The sequence below is a fragment of the Psammomys obesus genome, unplaced genomic scaffold, assembly GCF_907164565.1.
Source record: "Psammomys obesus unplaced genomic scaffold, mPsaObe1.curated_primary_1811, whole genome shotgun sequence".
Taxonomy (NCBI): Eukaryota; Metazoa; Chordata; class Mammalia; order Rodentia; family Muridae; genus Psammomys; species Psammomys obesus.
The window spans coordinates 9,887,003-9,906,808 of NW_026586816.1; the positions used below are offsets into that span (position 1 = coordinate 9,887,003).

General features: G+C 43.9%; 1 protein-coding gene across 1 annotated transcript in view; it reads right to left on the minus strand.

The window, feature by feature from the left end:
• Positions 1–5,812: 5,812 nt before the first annotated feature.
• Positions 5,813–19,806, minus strand: part of Ism1 (isthmin 1) — a 73,031-nt gene continuing 59,037 nt past the window's right edge. Inside the window, exons 4-6 of the mRNA XM_055602704.1 lie at positions 16,645–16,788; positions 13,418–13,507; positions 5,813–7,363 (exon numbers count right to left, since the gene is read on the minus strand). Coding sequence (XP_055458679.1) covers positions 6,846–7,363; positions 13,418–13,507; positions 16,645–16,788 — 752 coding nt within the window. The 3' untranslated portion in view covers positions 5,813–6,845. The remainder of the gene's footprint in view (positions 7,364–13,417; positions 13,508–16,644; positions 16,789–19,806) is intronic.

A 19,806-nucleotide genomic window follows, 5' to 3' on the forward strand; every position in this document is an offset into this window, starting at 1 on the left:
TCATGGGAAAATGTCCTTCTCAGTTGTGCTCACTGAACTGTGGAGAATTCTTTCTCAATTCCATGGTAAATCCTTAAGAAAAATGCTATGGCAAGGACTCCAGAACACATCACTGTCTCTCTCTGATCATTACATACCTGAAATTTTAGAAAGTACTAATTTCTTTTCCAGGTCTTTTCTTCCCACTAACACATCACTTGTCCCTCCCTCAGTCCCTTTTATAAAAAAATAAAATCCTCCACTCCTTCAGTTTCTTTCTCTTGCTGTATTGCTGCTCCAACTAGCATGTTCAGAACAATATTGAAAGGGACAGGAGATAGTGGGCAGCCTTGTCTTATTCCTGACTTTGGTGGAGTTCCTTCAAGCTTTTCACTTTTGGATGATGTTGGCTGTTGGTTTCTCCTAACTTTAATTATATGAAGCATGCTCCCTGTAGCCCTTCATTCTCCAGGACTTTTATCATGAGGTATGATGGATTTTGTGAAAAAGGTTTTGCTGCATCTACTGAGATGACCATGTTTTTTTTTTTTGTTTTTTTTTTTTTTTGCCTGTTAGTCCTTTTGTATGTTGAACCATCCCTGCATTTCAGGGATAAAGCCAACTTGGTTACAGCAGATAATCTTTTTTACATATGTCTGTATTTTGTTTGATCATGTTTAAATCTATGTTTATCAAGGATACTGATATATATATATATATATATATATATATATATTTCTTTGTGTGTGTGTGTGTGTGTGTGTGTGTGTGTGTGTGTGTGTGTATGTGTGTGTTTATCTGGTTTTGGTATTAGAGTGATACTGGCTCCACAGAAAGAATTTGCGAGTCCTTCTGTTTCAATTATTTTGAATAGTATAAGAAGAATTGATTATAGATATTCTTTGAAAGTTAAATAGACTTCTGCTGAAACTCTGTCTGGCTCTAGATATTTTTTAGTTGGAAGACTTTATTACTTTTTCAATCTAATTTGTTACAGGTCTGTTTAGGTTGTTGGCTTCTTCTTGGTTTTAATTTTGGTGGTTTGGCGGTTTATAGAAATACATTCATTTCTTTTAGTTTTTCCAACATAAAAAAGTACAGGCTTTTATTTTCTGTTCTCTGTTGCAATGTTTTTCTGCTTATTTCTGATTCTGTAAATTTGGGTGTTTTTGCTTTTCTTTCTTCTAGCTATTTTAGCCAAAGATCTGTCAATTTTGTCCATCTTCTCAAAGAACCAGCTCTTAGATGTAGCCCATGGACAGCTCAGCCTCCATGTGGACTCCCTAGTGAGGAGAGCAGGAGCAGTCACTGGCACCTCCCCCTGGCCGGGTGGGCTTACTAGGCCACAGAGGAAATGGATCCAGACAGTCCTGATGAGACCTGATAGGCTCTGGTCAGATAGGAGGGGAGGAGGACCTCCCCTATCAGTGGACTAGGGGAGGGACATGGGGGGTGGGGAAAGAGAGAGGGAGGATGGGACCAGGAGGAGATGAGGAAGGGGGCTACAGCGGGATGCAAAGTGAATAAATTGTAATTAATAATAATAATAAAATAACATCAAATGAAATATCTTCCACAAACATTAAAAAAACAAAAAAGAAACAAAACAAAAAATCTCCAGCTCTTAGGTTCATTATTGGTATTGCTTTCTTTGTTTCTATTTCATTGACTATTTTATTCTATTTCTGCTATAATTTTTATTATTTCTTGCTGTCAACTGGATTTGCTGTATTTTTTTTCTTTTTTTATTTTATTAATTACACTTTATTCATTTTGTATCCCCCCATAAGCCCCTAATTTGCTGTATTTTTGTCTTTCTAAAATTTTGAGTTGTATCATTAACTAATTTATTTGTCCTCTTTATGATTCTTTTAAGTTAGGCAGTTAGAGGTATACATTTTTTTATAGGACAGCTTTCATTGTATTCAGAGGTTTTATTGTATTTTCATTGGGTTCCAGGAAAATTTTTATTCATTTCCTGATTTCTTCTTTGACTCATTCACCATTTAGTAATAAGCTGTTTATTCTTCATGAGTTTCTGTATTTACTAGAGATTCAGTCATTTAATATTTGACAAAGGTACTAAATGAATACATTGCATAAAAGCATCTTCAATAAATAGTGCTGTGAAACTGGATGTCCACATGCAGAAAGAAAAAAATTAAACCAATATTTATTATGCACAGAAAATAATTCAAAACGAATCAAAGACCTAAATGTGAAAGCTGAAACGCTGAAACCATTGGATGAAAACATGGTCAGTACCGTCCATGATATACGTGTGGGAAAAGACTTTCCGAATAGGACTCCATTTGCTCAGTAACTCAGGTCAAAAATTGACAAGTAGGACTTCATAAAATTAAAAAGCTTCTTCACAGCTAAAGAAAAAATCAACTTGGTGAAGAGGAAGCCCAAAGAATGGGAGAAAATCTTTGCAAGCTATACAACTGACAGATGATTAATATTCAGAATATATATATATATATACACACACACACACATATATATCTCAAAAATAAAAAAGTCAGAAAAAAAAGAACCCACCAAATCACCCATTCAGAAAAATAGAAAAAAAAAATGTACCTGGGACTTGATCAGAAAAGGAGAAAGAAAAACATGGCTAAGAAATATATCTTCATCCCTAGCAACTGAGAAAATTCAACTCAAAATAACCTTGAGATTTTATCTTACCCCAGTCAGACTGGCAAAGACCAACAAAACAACCTCCAACAAAAACTGTAGGAGATGTGAGGAGAGGGGACCCTCATTCACTGTTGTGGAATTGCAAATCGGTCCAGCCAATGTGAAAATAAGTGTGGAGAATTTTCATAAATCTTTTCAAATCTAACTTATGAGCCAGCTATACCATTCCCTGGCATATACTCAAAGGACTGGACACCGTACTCTGCAGATCCTTGCTCAGACATGTTCATTGCTGCTCTCTTTATAACAGCTAGGAAACAGAAACAACCTAAATGTCCTTCAGCTGATAGTTAATGAAAATATAGTGACATATTACTACAGAATGCTATTAATCTATAAAGGAAAAGAAAATCATGAACTTTTCAGGTAAATTGATAGAACTAGAAAATATTGAGGTAAACCAGACCCAGAGAGACAAAAGTCACACTCTCTCTTATCTGAGGCTCCTAGTTCTAAATCTTCAGTTGTGAGTATCCTGGAGCAACTGCAGAAACGAGGAGAGAATAAAAAGGGCCCACTGCTGGGGTTTGGAGTGGCGATCGGTAGAGGGGGACTATCTCTCTACTAATTTGATGGGGAAGTGGGAAAGTTGGGAGACTCTAATTAAAGAGGGAGGGAGATAAATATAGGATGACAAAATAACGGTATGAAAGTAAGGATGGTTTAAAAATTTATACGGAACCATACTATGAACAATATACTTACAATATACATACAATATACTTATGTTGGCAAATAAATATATGTATTTAAGTTAGAAGAAAATTTCCCATCTGGGCTGATAATGCTCCTTTCAAGAGCCAAAGACCTTCTAACAAGTCTGTCAACATAAAGTATGAGAAGCTCTTTTTTAGAGTTGTTGGTCAGGGTTGTCAAAGAGACTCTCAAAACATTACATTCTATCATGATTACTCATTTACAACCAAAAGTATGAGGTAAGTCCCAGTTGCTGAAGATACCATGCACTTCAGACATATGGGCCAGAGCCTCCTGATCAGGAACCTTTGAAAGCTTCCCCATGGATGTCAATCTTAATGGTACCAGAAGGCACCATGCAAGCCTCCGAAAGAGGGAACAACCAGTCCTATCGAGCTATGAGGCCTATAAAACCAGGGCAATGACCAGCACAGCAGGAGAACTTTGAAGATACAGGGCATGTATACCTTGGCATAACTGGACTTAAGACTCACTGAAAAGGAGACGAATAATGCCCGGTTATTGGAAAACTAATCAACTATCCTACGAAGGCTATTAAAGTCATAAATTTTGGAGGAGAACACACAACTGCCATTTTGCTAAACAAGCAGAATCCATAACTACATTCTAAATATTGGTCCTCACACTCACAGATAGTACAGTTCTCACACTCATAAAAACATTCTCTTTGCAGTAAATGAAGACTGTTACAGAAAACCACAACCAAACAAACTGTGACACCCAGGCTCAGTGGATACATCTACAAAACACTCCTGTGCCCAAAGCTCAGGGATCATTGCAGACCAGGGGGGAGGAAAGTGGAAAACAAGAGGATCAGGGATTTTGCTGGAAGACCGTGTCTCCTAAGAACGCCAGAGACTACACCCAGAAGTCTCCCCAGTAGGACTGCTGAGCCATGAACTGAACACAGACAGGACAATAGCCATGCCAAAGAGGACAGAAAAAGCCCAAGAGGCCTTAACCTTCTACAAAAAGCTACAGATAACTGAAAAAATGCTGAGAGTAGAAGAAATCATCTTCCCTAGGGAAGAACACACCAACTGATTATTCAATACCAGATTATCAGCCCTGAAAACAGACTGAGCAGGTTGTACATGTGTGTTTAGGAACACACACACACACACACACACACAGCCAATCAGTAATCAATGAACAAGAGAACAAAGAGGGATATGGAGGGAAGAAAGGGAAGGGTGAAATGATGTAATTCCATTATAATATCAACAAAATAAAAGGAAAAAATTTTAAAATCACTTAAAATTACCAGAAAAAAATCCCACCCCTCTCCTGGAGCCTTCAGGTGCCTTTCTGACCTCCAGAAGGATCTGCCCACAACCTTGAACTTACTTCAGGATACCCAGCAGGCCTTGCTGCAGAACATTCTTATTCCTCCTTGCTACTCAACTGAACTTCCCAAGGACCTTACTTCTTGCTTCTGCTTGTGTGTGTCCTGACAAGAAACTGACCAGCTCAAAAGCAGTATGTTCTATTTCCAGCCAATTCTCTTTTTGAAGATTTTTTTTTTCTCTAGTATTACAAACCAAGCGCTCTCCTCTGATTCATGACCATTCATTCTCTCCACTGGCTCAGTTAGCCTTCCTTCAAGTGTGAACAAGACCTCAAAAAAAATGTTTATTTTTATGTGTCTATGTGAGTGTCTTCATGGGTGTTGTGTACCATGCATTCCTAGTGTCCCGAGAGGCCAGAAGTGTCAGAACCCAGGAAATGTTACAAATAAGTGTGAGCCACCACTGGGTGCTAGGAAACAAACCCAGGTCCTTTGTAACAGCAGTAAGTGCTCTTAACCACTACTGAGCCATCTCTCCAACCCTAAACCAGCCTTGCTGTTTTGTCACTAGATGCAGAACCTGAATATAAATAATCTGATGGGCAGTATCTCGGGAAACAATTCACTCGCATATAAAGAACAGGGAAGAGCTTTTCTGTAAGAACATACTTGTACCAGGAGAACTTGAGTGTGTGGTCAAGAATCCAAAGTCACCAGGGATACAAGAGCACCAAGCCAGCCTTTCACAAAGAAATGTCGAATATGGTTTATACATTCTGACCTTTGGCTTCTCTCATTTGGAAAAACAGTAACTTGCATTGTAAGTAGTTCTACCTATTACTTGTATTTGTTTTTGTCTAGAAGCAGCCTTGCCTATCTTAAGTCTTTGCTCTTAGTTCTGGATGAGGAAAGAAAAATCATATGTGTGCCAATTAGCCTGAGCCATTTGGGGGGCTGGGGAGATGCTCTTGATGCCAAAGACGCTATGACATACCCTGGCCACCATTAAGTCCATTTGTGAGTCTTTTATTCCCTCCTGGTTGAAGCTTTCTCCTCATGGAAGCCTGGCTTCACTTGGAGTCATTTCACTCTTTGTATCATAAATCAAGGGTGCAGGTAACACAGTTTATTATGACTTTATTATATATTTATATATTTTCCTGGAGTTTTGCAAGTAAGAGATTGCATAAGAACCAACTCTTCAGCTGTACTCAAGTTCTACCCCACAAAAGTGGTCCATCTTAGAACTGCACAGTGCACAATAGCCAATGACTCAATAAATACTTTACAAAAATAATGCAGTTTTTTCTTAAAACATAAAAAAATTACCATTTCCCAGATTTCAGCTCACATCACCCCCTTCTATATTTATTTACTGGGAATATAATGGTGGAGAAAAGTTGTTACATTAAAATAAAATAGACAAAACAATCCATATTCTTTTCCCATTTGTTTTGCTTTTTCTTTGGAAAGTGCCGCTCCTGGCTTTATGCCTGAACTTCTTGTAGTCTTCTGAGCCTGTTAGGACAGAGCAGAGGCGCTGCTGGGCTCCTTAGTAGAATTACACTGGTTATTTATTTTAAGGCCATTTAAAGCCATGTCTTAGATTTGACTCCACTCACTTAGTGCCCACCCCTTGCCTAGTCTAAGACAAGAAACTGTCGGAATCTGTGGCTCAGCAGACACCCCACGACTAACCAACACCTGGTGTAAGGTGGCTGTTTATTGTTTTGGTACATTTCCACTGCAAAATTCCTTTTTCTCTTCATTCCCCCAAGTCCTTTTCTTTTTGAACTCCCTCAGAAGCGATTAAATAATTTTTACAAGGACAACTCCAGAGAAAAGGTTATGTCTAAGTCACATTTGTATTAAATAAGTTATATATAAAAACTGCTTATAATGTTTACAACCTCAGTCTCTGTGGAGTGGGAATGGAATCACACCCATCATTGCTCCCAGGTTCCTCTTCCTGCCCACACACCCACCAGGAGGGCTTCCTACGTGGTTTGTAGGTCCTTCAGACCTGCTGCATACCTCTAGTGTACTTATAAAGCTATTCATGTGGAATATACAAATATACAGACATGTGGATAAGAAGAACGGGGTGCCAGTTGGCAGATCAGTGCAGTGCGTTTGTGTCTCCGACCCCAGCGGCGCTCTAGTACTCCCGGGCTTCTCGGAACTGTCTCGCGTAGTCCTCGTCAGAAGGGCTCTCGGCGCAGCTCTGCCCGTTGTTGGGGGGGCGGGCCTCGTTGTACCTGCTCCAGTCGCCCTTGCAGATGATCCAGGGCAGGACGTCCACTTTGTAGTGGAGCTCAGCAGAGAACTCGGTGCTGATGAGATTGGGTGTGCCTGCCCCTTTGCCCCTGGTGATGAGCTGCATGTTGTCACCATAGCAACAGTGCTGGGCGGCCAGCGTGGTACTCTCCAGGGACAGCATGGAGCGGATGCAGTACCGCGCAGTAGGCTTGTAGATCTCCAGCTTCTCTTTGGGTCCACTCGCATCCTTCCATCGGAAGTCCTTGTGCTTGATGCGGTCAAAGATGTCGGCCGTGCTGTAGGCCACCTCAGTGGGGTAGGAGCAGGGGCAGCTGGGCAGGTCATTGATAACCTTGTGCATGTATTTCTTTAAGAACTCACTTTTGCAGCTCATCCATCGCTCACAGCTGTCCATGTCTAAAAAAGAGCGGAAAAAAAACCTCCCTCAGAACATGCTAAACTTTCTAGGCGGCTGACCCTAAAGCCAACAGTGTCCTTCCTCAGCATCGGAGACTCCACGGCACCCACAACCACCAGACATCGTGGTCATTCCAATATCCCCTGAACTTGGCAAGTCTATTTATAAGACATCTTCCCAACTCCTGACTTTCTACTGTGAGGAATTTTTAAACACAGAGGAGCATGGTTTTTTTTTTTTTTTTTCTGAGAAAGAACTTAAAAGTTGGATGGTTTAGAAGGGGAGATGATCTGGAAGGCACCTGAAGGAAGGGAAGTGCATGATCAAAATATATTTAAATTTAAAAATTGTTTTAAATAATGAAAAATAATTTATGAATTTTAAATTCTTTTTATTTATGTATGTATGTATGTATGTATGTATGTATGTATGTATGTATGTATTTATTTATGAATGACAGTTTTTTTTTCTGTGTAGACCCAGTTGGCATCGAACTGACAGAGATCTGCCTGCCTCTGTCTCCTAAGTGCTGGGATTAAAGGTGTGTGTCACAATTCCTGGCTATGGATTTCAATTCTGATTGTGCACTCCTGGACTTTTTTAAGAACTGAAATTTGAACATGCTCTTTTTGTATTGCCCCTCCGTGACAACTGGCCAGGGTGTAGGTGAACAGTATCACCCCACGTGGCTAGGACAGGAGGTTCCCAAGTCAGCCTAGTGCCTGCCTGATCACTCACAGGGGTTCTCATGATCCTTCAGTTGTGGGGGCAAGAATATTTGATTCAATGTGTGTCTTAGTTTGGTATTGCTCAGACTCTGAGGCCAAGATGCTGGTAGAGATGGACTTTGGTTATGATCTCCAAAGGGGTGGGACCTCAATCCAAGGCAGGGATCTAACCTTGTGAGAAGCGAATACAGTCTCCCTGTAGCCTAGTAACTTGAAAAACCCTTCTTAGGATTCCCCTCAACGGCAGTATCATACTTTTATTAAGAACTTTATTTCAGATCAGGTGTGAGCATCTAAGCTGAGGCACAGGAAGGAGGATCACAAATTCAAGGCCAGAACTGGTGTAGAGAATAAGGCCAACCTGATCTACAGAATGAGTTCAAGACTAGCCTGGGCAACTCAGACCCTCTCTCAGAATAAAAAGTACAAGATGGCTAGGAATGTGAGTAGGCCCGATGCCTGAGCCTCAAAGGACCTTGTCCTGGAAAACAACAATATTAAGAATATAAGTACTTTTCCCATCTCTGCCATCCTGCAACCCCTTTTCTCTTCGGACTTAGATGATACTCGTGGTTGCTGTCTCCATTTATGAACAATAAGCTCAAACATAGACTATTTCTTTTCTTTTCTTGCTCATGATTAGTCGAACTGCTTGACCACACTGACTGATCAGAACAGAACACATCTTAACCAAACTTTATTAACCCACTGTCCCTACTCCAAGCCCCCAGACTCTGGCCTTCACTGAGCTAGCTCACGGCTTTTCTATCGGAGTCCCTTCTGAAAGCAAGCCGGCTGGCCCCAGGATGAAGCACCCTTAAATCTGCTCTTCCACCTCGCCACACTCCCACCCCATTTCCCAGTGTTACAGTGGGATCTCGAGTGCCCATCAATAGCCCAATATTGATAGCTTGGTCCCCAGCCTGCGGCATTACTGAGAGGTAGCAGAACTCATAGGACATAGCAGTTCGTGTCATCACAAGGCATCCATCTTGGGACTACAGTCCCTTTCGTTCTCCCTTTTCCTCCCTGGTTGCCATGGGGTGTACAGCCTCCTCACACCTGCTCACTGTGACATTATGCTTTGCCACAGGCCCAACAGCAACAGGCCACACACCATAAACTGAGACTAGAGGCCCAAACTAACCTTCCTTCCTTCTCAGCTGTTTTTTCTTTCAAGTACTTTTTTTTTCAGTGACATAGAGTGACCGATGCAGACACCACTGGGCTCTTCCTGGCTTTATTTACTTCCCCATAAAAGAAAACCCTGTTTGCATTTTTCTCCATAATAGAAAACCCTAGGCATTTTTCTGTTGTTTGTGAGACAGTCTCATAGTGTGTGGGACTCACTTGAGCCTCCGAATTTCTAGGATGACACATAGGTACCACACAATACATGGCTTTCTTGTCTAAGACAAAACATTTCAAAACTGAAATGAAATTCTCTTTCCGATACAGTAGGTCAGGGATAGGGTTAGGTGCCTTTCACATGATGCTGCTGATGAGCTGCTGTACCGACTTCCTCTTCAGAGCTCCGAGAAGAAAGTCACCATCCCCCATCATCCAGGTCATACTTGCCCTAGAGGCAAATGACCAAGCATGGAGGAAGCTCTCTGGCTTCCCGTCTGGGTCCCCTTGGCTAAGCATTCTATGTTGGACAGGACTGGGTTGTTTTTTCCTCCCCAGTTGTTTCATCCCTTCCTCAGGTGTCGTATTGTCACCTTGTATGCTCACTCCCATCTGGTACGTGTTACTTGCAAACCCAAACTGCTATAAACTCTGGTAGGAGGTGGGAAAAGATGGGGAAGGCCTGCAGCCAAGCACTGACTGTAAAAACCAATCTTGAGCAGTGAAACAAATCTGATGGGGGACTAGTGAGATGGGTTAGGGCATCGAGTGCTTGCTGCCAACCATGAGGCCTTGGGTTCAGCTCCCCGGAGCTGGTGAAGAAGCTGGGTGCAGAGGAACATGTTTGGAATCCAGCACTTGGGGGCAGGGTAGAGACACGTTGGTCGTGAGGGGTCTCAGGCCAGCTAGTCTAGCTGAAAGAGCAGGCTGAGCTCCTGATACTGTGAGGGGCCTTGTCTCACAAAGTTAAGATGGAGAAGATCTGATACTGAACTCTGGCCTCCACATGTACACATATGGACAAACGTGCATGCACACCAGACTGACAGAGAGAGGGAGGGGAGAAAGGAGAGAGAAGAAGAATGAGGACAACTGGGGCTGAGGACACTTTCGGGCACTTTCTTTTCCTTTGGAGAAGAAGGTTGGTGTCAGGCATGGAGAGTGTGTTCACTTTAGGCTTATCCAGAGGGCCCCAGAGAGCCACTAAACACAGTGAAATATATCAGCTGAGCTGCGTGTTGAGAACATTGACCCAGTGCTGAGTCCAGGGTAGGTTATCAATGGTGAGAGCACAGAGAAGGTAAGCTTACTAACAGTGGGTTGCATCAAGAAGGTCCACAATTACTGATGTCAGTGGTTTCAAAGTCTGTGGGCAATGAGTTAAGGCAGGGAGATGACTGCTGTTTTGGGTCAGATGCCTGGGAGACTGGGATGCTTATGCATGGGATCATGAGGTCAGGACATAGGGTCAAGCTCTCCATCAGTGAGATGGGAACGGGGGAAATGGAACATTTTTCCCGAGTCCACAGAGCTCTGGTGTGAGACTGGCTCCTCATTTTAACATGGCTGGGAGGAAAGCCCAACTTCTCAGCAGCTGTGTGACTGTGGACATTTCAGTTTGCTGGGTTTCTGCTGTCTGTCAAGTTCACATGAAGACAGGACTTGTCTGACGAACTTGGTCTGGAGAATCAGTGGCAGGGAGGTGAACAGTGCGCTCTCCTGGGGAGGGCTAGCTAGCACACGCAGCGGCTCCTCTGTTCCCTGAGTTCTAGGATTTCTCAGCTGTGTCTCCTTGTCTCCACAGTCACTCAGTGGTGTAGGTCCATTCTGGAAGTACCTGGGAAGTCACAGCCTCTTCCTGGAAGGGCAGGGCCTTCAGAAACACACTTTAGGAGTTCCGAGAAAATGGCATTAGATTTTCCAAGGTGGGAGACTACTGCAATTCTTGTGCTATAGGACTTCTGTTGACTGGTTTTCATTTTTTAAAACGTACTTAGACAGGGTATTCGGTGTGATGGGCTTAAGCTTGGGAGACAAGTACCTTGCTGGATTCTGCAGCCACCCTGTGAGGTGGGCTATGTCTCGCTCCATTTTACAGATGAGCAAACTCAAGGCAGGGTTAGTTAAGTAGCTTGACATGTGGAAACCCAGTGTTTCCTGTCTGCTTGTCTCGTTTTCTGTTTGCCCACAAGTGTGTCTCCATCCCGTGGCACACTTGTCCTGACACATGTGGACTGTATCACGTAAACCTTTCACCCATTATTTGTGTGTGGATCGCCCAATAGGAGGACCCATCATTGGAGCACGCAAGGGGAGGAGGTAAGGCTAGAATGTTCTGCTGGTTCACCTCTTATTGCACGTTGTCTGCATCCTTTAGCTGGGACTGTGGGCAGATGGCTCCCACTATGAGCTGTGCTTGCTGCTCCTACCTGGGTACCATGAGGTCAAGAACTGTCAGGGCTCTCCATTTTTGTCAGTCCTGAGCTTCCCTTCTTGGTTTACATCAACTCTGTTCATAGTTGTTCAAATTGTCCCTCACTAAATACTCACCAGCTTCCTACGTACTCAGTTCGTTTCGCCCTGGATTCTGGTTGAACAGGTCTACTCGGATACTCTGGCATGCTTCGTGTTGGGTGGGGCCGTATGCCTTGCCCTATACATGTCATATGAGGAGACAGGAAGAACTTCTTTGTCTCCCAAAAACCATGTCTTCTGTTCTTCCATTTTATGTAAAACTCACACCTTTAAAGTCAGCTTAAAAAATATATCCAGTGAACTGTGTTTGCAGAAGGCTCTTGTTAAATAAATGTAATCTCTGTGTATGTGAGGAGAGGGGTGGGTGGAGGTCCTACCATCACAGACTTTCTAAACTGTCCTGAGTCTGGCTTACAGACACATTTAAATGGATTTGTTTTAAAAATAAATTATTAACAAGCATTGTGAAAGTCAATGTACATTTTAGTTAAACCAGATCTGGGACCTGCCTTGGAAAATCAGTCCATCTAGTGGTAATGGGTTGATATTCAGGTCTTTCAGAAAAGATAATCTTAGTTCTTTGAGAATTTTGATCACATTCCCCTCCCCCACTCTTCCCAGAGCTACCCTCCTTCCTAACTCCCCTACTTCTCCCATCAAGACCAGTTTGTGTAATTCAAGTGTTCTTGGCTACATGGTCTTCACTGTAGCATGCTCAGCTTAGCAGAGGCCACACCCTTAGAGAAAACTGACTTCTCCCAGCAGCCTTCACTGTGGATGCCACCTCAACTGGGGGAGGAAAGATGAGTGTCACTCCTCTCTGCCTGCCCCCCCCCCCCCCCCATGCTGAGGCCGATACTGTTTATTGCTTCTTTTTATCAGAGTGCTGGCACTGGTTTTGTTGTTGTTTTTTTTTTTTTCAGTCATTCTTTGTTTTCTAGACTATTCTGCTTAGACCCTTGACTGACTCCTATAGTTCTCTAAGAAAGACAGAAAATTACATCTCAAAATAGTTGGGCTAGGAAACAAAAAGGGACTTAGGCCTGCTCCATTTCATCTGAGGAGGTAGGGCAGACTTGAGTTTACAAAAGAATCTTCAGGAGAAAAGAAATGGGACAGAAGGAATCTTACTCTTTTATGCCACAGAATGGCATCCAGAAGTAAACAAAGCTGTACTGAAAAGCAAGCTCGCACCTGAGTGGGCACCTTCTGCTGTGTTCATTCAGGCTGTTGCTTCTGACACACACACACACACACACACACACACACACACACACACACACACACAGTGACTTTTTTTAATGGAAAATTCTTGCAATGGAGGGAAGTGTATAATATTGAAAAACTTCCTCCTCCCTCCTTTCCTCTGCTGAAGGTTTCCTCTTACCAGATGCGGGGTAAGGACAGAGCTCTTTGGGTAGTGGACCTATTTTGTGCTAGGACGAGGGTGGGCTCCAACCCGTGTCTCACTTTGGAGCCTCTGCCAGTTGCTCACAAAGGTATCCTACTGTTAAGTCTGGCCTGGTGGAGGAGGGATGAGGCTGCTCCCTCTTGCTTGGAGTCTATTCAGTGAGCAAGAAATATATTGGAAACACCAGACCTCAAAGGGAAAAACGAAACATTTTCACAGGTCCCAGGATGGCACTGAAGAAGCAAAATGAATCTCCAAAGCACTGAACCAATATTTGGATTTAAAACAAAAACAAAAACAAAACCTCTTACCAACTTCAAACAACTTGGTGGCATTAAACTCCTCGTTTCCCTCAAGCAGGCTCACTTCCGTGGCTGCTGTCCTGAAAGTGTCTTCAATTCCTAAACACAGACAAGAGCTCATTTTCCCCCAGTTATAGGAAAAAAATCGCCATCCCCACTCCCTGCTCCCCCAGTTCAAAACAAACACACCTGAACAAAAGCTTTTTGTATTCATTGCTAGTCATGGGTAGATATGTGCCAGCAGAGGAAACAGTAAAAAGCAGGTAGCCATGCATAAAACACATTAAAACCCCAGATTCTATTCACAGCTCGAAATCAGATCCAAATGTGCCTGGATGAGACGCAGGCCTCAGCCTTTTGCCTTGGGTATGAGGGTGGGTGGTGGTGGGCACCTGTCAGGGTGGCTGCGGGTGAGTGGCAGACGAGACCAGGGCAGCAGAGCACTCAATACCTTCTTTCTAAATGGCCGACTGTCTGGGTCTAAACCGCTACTAGCTGGACCCAGGCAGGACACTTCATCTTTGTGAGCCTCGGTGTTCATGTCCCTCAGTTCAGGAGAGCTGAGCACCACCTCTCCCCTGCTGAGTCCATTGGGTTACGGGAGTGAGACATGGAGAGAGCATCTTCCTGGCAAAGAAGCGGAAACTCGTGTTTCCCACCTCACTCCTATTGCTGCTTCAGAAAGGAGGTGCCGAGAAACCCATTATCTACTCTAAGAAACTCTGATTTGCTTCAAACCTCTCAGTTCCCTTACACCTCAGCTTGGAATCACCACACCCAGTTCAGCTCCCCTCAGAATAGGAGGTCTGTGCAGGGTAATCATGAGATGGCAACACTTTTGTTGGGGAATGCTGGCTTCGTTGTTGAGTGTGACCGGATATCCTTTAAGGGATCACCCTGATTTTATGCTGGGTCTCTCAAGCGTTGACTGAGGAACATATGTATAAGAAATATTTGTTTTTATTTGTGCGTGTCTGTGTGCTATGTGTGTTCAGTGCCTGGGAGGATCACAAGAGAGTATCAGATCCTCTGGAGCTGGAGTTTCGGGTGGTTGTGAACTGCCTGGCATTGGTACTCAGAACTGAAGGGGCAGCTGGTGCTTTCAGCCGCCAGCCCATCTCTTCAGCCCAAAGGGACATACTTTTACAGCATGATCCTTACCAAGACCACAAAATCATGTCTATTATGGAATATGATTTTTGCTTTCAGCAAAAAGCAGATTCGATAAACCAAATAAGGAAGGGGACCCTGCTGAAAGCAACAGTTCCTATCCAAAGGGACCTTTGAAGCTGGCACCTCCTAAAGCAGAAAGGCTGGAAAGACTGTGGGCAAGGACAGGCGAGAAGAAAATGCATGCTCAGGGAAACTGGTTGCACTGCTCTGTGGTCTTGGTACCCAATAAGGAAACATACAGAAAGGCAGAAGAAAAGAGCTTTTCCCTGACAGGAAATCCATGCCTACCGCCTTGGCCCTGTATCCTAGCTCTGACAATGCAGGCATGCCCCTACAACTCAAAGTAAAATCCGCCTGTGTCTGTGTGTGCCTGAGCCAGAGACCTTTCGTCATGGTGAAGGTAAAAGGGTGTACCAGTTAGGGCCATGGATTCAAATTCCATAATTATCATTTGTTGCTGGCTTTGAGTCTCAGGTTAAACAAATGCCAAACAAGTACAGTAATAAGTTTCTGTGCCATGGGGCAGTTTAGAGAGGGAAATGAAATAACATACCTACAAACCATGGGACTGTGATTGGTACTTACATACTCAGCATACTCCCATTCTCCTTCTTTATTACTATCTTTTTTCCTGTTTTTCTTCCACTCCTTAATCTTTATCTTCCTCCCACCCCTCCCTTCAGCCTCCTTTACTCCCTTCCCCCCTTCCTACTCTCTCCTATACCTTTGCTTTCTCCTTCCTTCTTCCTCTCTCTCTTTTTTTTTTTTTTTTTTGCTTGGTGCTAGGACTCTAACCCAGGGCCTCACATGGCTGGACAAATCCTTTACCACTCACCCACATGCCTAGACAATCTTCCTTTTCTTTATCTCAGTATCATTCTGACCCTTTTCCTCATATTCTCCTTCTCTTCTTTACATTCTTTCTGGATAGCTCCTCTTCTTCCATGTGCTATTTTTACTGCTTTGTTGCTACCCAGCTAACACCCATTCCCCAGACCTCCACCTCGGCTCACTGCAATGAGCACAGGGAAGACTGGGAGAGGCAAGACATCTGTAGGGCTGACATGGAGCCGGAGCCACCACTTCTTACATTTCGGCCCCATTTTCTTCGCACACCCTTTGCCGGCATACGCCCATTCCGCTCCCTCCTCCTCCCTCTCTTTAGAAAGCTCTTTGTGCTTCCACTTTTGTTTTGGTCCAAATGCCTCTGGTTTGAGATAGAATGTCTAGGAGTAGAAAAAGGAAGTCTGGGGTATGGGGATCATATTTTCTGCCTCTGAAATTTCTTTCAGATGAAGCCATTTGGAATGTGTGGCCCAAAATATCACTGTAGGCTGGTATTCTACCTGGCAATTGGGAACACTGTGTAACAATATCCCAGGGGTGGATAAGCTTTGTCTAAAGGACCCGGAGGCTCATAGTTCAGGCTCTGTAGGTCACTCATGGTCCTGGTCGCCTCTGATCCTCCTCTGCTTTCTCCTGCTTGATCCTTCCACCAGTGTAGGTCTCTATACAAATAGGCCACATGCTTTATTTTGACAAACCACTTTGACAACTACAGTCACAATTATTGTTTAGTCCTAACATGATTTCTCACTAAGTCAGCAATTAACTGCTGTCGAAGTATAAGGTCACAATGAAAGGTTAGGTTGTCCCAGTTTGTTCCCTGGGAAGCCTTGGGCAACTCTCAGATCTTACTGACAGGGCTAACTCCATGGTTTTCCTGAGAATGAGAATCTACTCAATCCGTCTTCCTCATCAGAAATGAGTATCTGTTTTCACGCTATGAAAATCCCACTTCAAAGGTCCAAACTGACCAGAGTCTCCTTCAAGTTAAATGAATACAATATGGCACTGTCCTTTAGTCCCAGCCACTGCAACTGTACTTGATGCTCAGGAAATCCGTCTTTTCATCCACCAAGCCTATCAGCTCTCTCTAGTTGTCCCACTCTGGCCAAAAGATTTATGAGGAAAATGGCTATCTTTTAGATAAGTTCTTCAAGTTTTAAAATATCAATGAAAACACTTTTCCTTTGAACTTGGAGCCACAGCCCTGCAATTACCTGGGCAGTTGGGACGGTCACAGGTCCTGGACTCTGTGGCAATGCACGCATAGCCACAAGAACGGGTCCGTTTCTGGTTGCCATTCCCACAGGTGACGCTGCAGACAGACCAGAGACTCCAGTCACCCTCACCGTCTGTGGAATCTGGAAGGGAGCCAGGGAGAGGGTCATCATCCCCACCTGAAGAGTTCCCAACCTCCTGGTCAGGTTGCTGGCCATGCACTCTTCCGCTGCCATCACTCCCACCCCTGAAGGGGCTGGACGCAGCCCAAGCTCGAAGGCTCACAGCTGTAGGTTCATTTGAGTGCTCAGCTTTGTGAAGATCGAGAGGGTTGCAGCGATGTGATGAGCTGTACATGACCAGAGCCTAAACCTTGGGATGTAGCTTCCATCCTTGTCAGGGAATATGGGAGAGAGGGAAAGAGGAAGGGAGAGAAAAAGGGAGGGGAGGGGAGAGACAGAGAGGAGAGAGGGAGGGAGGGGAAAAGGAATGGAGGGGAAAGGAGGAGAGGGAGAGAGAAGAAAGGGAGAAAGATAGGGAAAGAGGAAGAAGAGGAGAGGAGAGAAGGGGAGGAGAGGTGGATTCTGTATAATCTGGTCTTACTTTGACTTCCAGTCTAATTTGATCTGGTAAATCCAATCACCATTAAAGAAGTTCAGGCTGAACAGATTTAAGAATGATGAGCTACCAGCAAGAATGAAGTCACACAAAGGACTGTAAAGACATCTGACAGTGGAAGGGAGGTTCCCAGTCCTTCCTTATAGTCATCGAATGTAGCCGTAGCAGAAGCCATCAAAAGTAGAATTGTCTCCTCTGAGGAATCTACCCAGCAGGGATGGACAGACAAGTTGCTTCCAGAGGGAGGAAGGTCTGAGACAAAATAGTCACTGCTTCTTCCTGGAACTTTGCAAACATGCTTGTATCAGTTGCATGACTGAATGCTTGCTGGACTTCCTGGGCCACTAAATCATGAGAAATAATGACTGCTATTTTTTTTTCTGGTGCCAAGTATAGGATGATTTGTTACACAACAATAAATAACCAATATATTAACAGTAAATGTAGACATAGTCCTTGAAGTCGTTATTCAGCATCCAGCTAATGAATATTAATTGAACTCTCACTGCATGTCAAACACATTCTAGCTGTGTGGGATATATTGTTAAGACTGGTTTTCAAGGCCCCTCGCCATGGTGGAATGGACAATGAATGCAAAATAGTAAATTATTTAGTTTGTTACAAGTTTTGAATGACATGGAAAAGAAAAGTAGACCACAGGAGAGGGGCTGGGAGGTAGGCACCTGATCAATATCAACTTTGTCTTATCAGAAGTAAGTTAACAAATGTCCTAGAGTGAGGGGGCTTGACCAGCATTATCAGGCTAACAGCAAGGAAAGCCTGGGTTGTAGCATCCTGCCCTCGCTCTCTAAAATGTGGCTCTTCTCCAGTAACACCACTCCATTGTCATCTCTCCTGGCTTACCCACAGCTTCCAACAGCCTCAGGGCCTCTATGAGTGCCAAGCATGGGGCTCCAGTCTTGTGCCTTGAAGGGATGGGATACCCTTCATTCATAACAGGCTGTGGTGGTGGTTCTTACGTAAGCCCAGCAGGAATGTTCTCCACATGTTTCCACCTGAATCTCCTGGGCCAGCTGCCAAGGCTGTTGTCTATATGATGCTCACTCTGAAGGTATTGTGGGCTATCACAGGGATCCTGAGCCTTCTCAGCCTACTGTTCAGAACTGGTGGGTGTGTACGTGTGTGTCTGTGAATGACATTGTGATGGCCTCTTCCTTAACTGAGCAGAAAGCTTTCTCATGCCATACCTGCCCTCGGAAGCATCATTCATCTCTATCTTCTTTCATCAAAATAATTTTTCCAAACTTTGATTTCTTCTAAGAAATAGTTTCCCACACAGCCAACCAGATGTCTGAAGCTTGTGTTTTATGTTAGGTAACTGGGCATCATTTTCCAGTGTGGACCCCTCTATTGTCTCCTTTGGGCATCTACCCAGTAGGGCTGGACAGACAAGTTGCTTTCAGAGGGAGAAAAGTCTGAGACAAAATAGTTACTGTTCTTTTCCAGAACTTCGTACACATGCCCGGATCAATTGCATAATTGCATGCTTGTCAGTGAGGTCACCTTTGGGCACTGAATTATGTCACATGTGCACACCCTGCGTGCACACACTGCGTTGTACCCTGCACATGCAAACAGGGCCAGCTTTCATTAAAGGGAGCAACAAGAGGCACAGGTAAAGATTCTCGTATTTTTGTGCCATGAAAACCAAGAGGCTAAGTTTGAAAAACAAACATTAAGTCATATAGGTAGAAGCCATATCACTTGTGGAGGGAACAGCAGCGTAAGATCAAATCCAGTGAGGCCAAATGGTGTACTGCTTGGCTCTCTTTGGGGCACCATCACCAGACTCCAGGTCTCAGCTCACTATGGGGCCCATAATTGAATTTTTGCATAAGCTGGACTTCTTGCTTTGGTTTTCTTGATTTAAAAGACTGTGCTGGTTTCTTACTGCTACGATAGAACTCTGGCAAAAATAAAGCTAAGGGAGAAAATGTTTTATTTCATCTTATGACTCAGATTGTAATCCATCACCGAGGGGTGTCAGGGCAGGAGCAGAAGCAGAGACCAGAAGGAGCACTGCCCACTGCCTTGCCCCAGCGCCTCGCCAGCCTGCTTTCTTAATCATCTCAGGTCCACTTGCACCCAGTGCGCCCTCCCACATCGGTCATAAATCAGGAGATGCCCTCACACACGCGCACACGGGGCAGGAAGGGGCAGTTCCACAGCTGAGGTTCCCTTTCCCAAGTGTCCTCTCGCTTGGGTCAATTTGACCAAAACTACACCACACAATGATTAAATGCTAATGCTGCAGTGGAGCGTATGAGAAAGGGTGGCCATAAATCCTTTCTCCACGTCCATTTCCTTGATTACACCTTTTTATGTTGCTTCTGGACCATGTGGTTTGCTTCAGCCAATGGAATGGCAGACAGGATGCAAGCAAAGGCCTGTGAAATGTCTAAGCATGTAGACGACTTCTTCTTCTTCTTCTTCTTCTTCTTCTTCTTCTTCTTCTTCTTCTTCTTCTTCTTCTTCTTCTTCTTCTTCTTCTTCTTCTTCTTCTTCTTCTTCTTCTTCTTCTT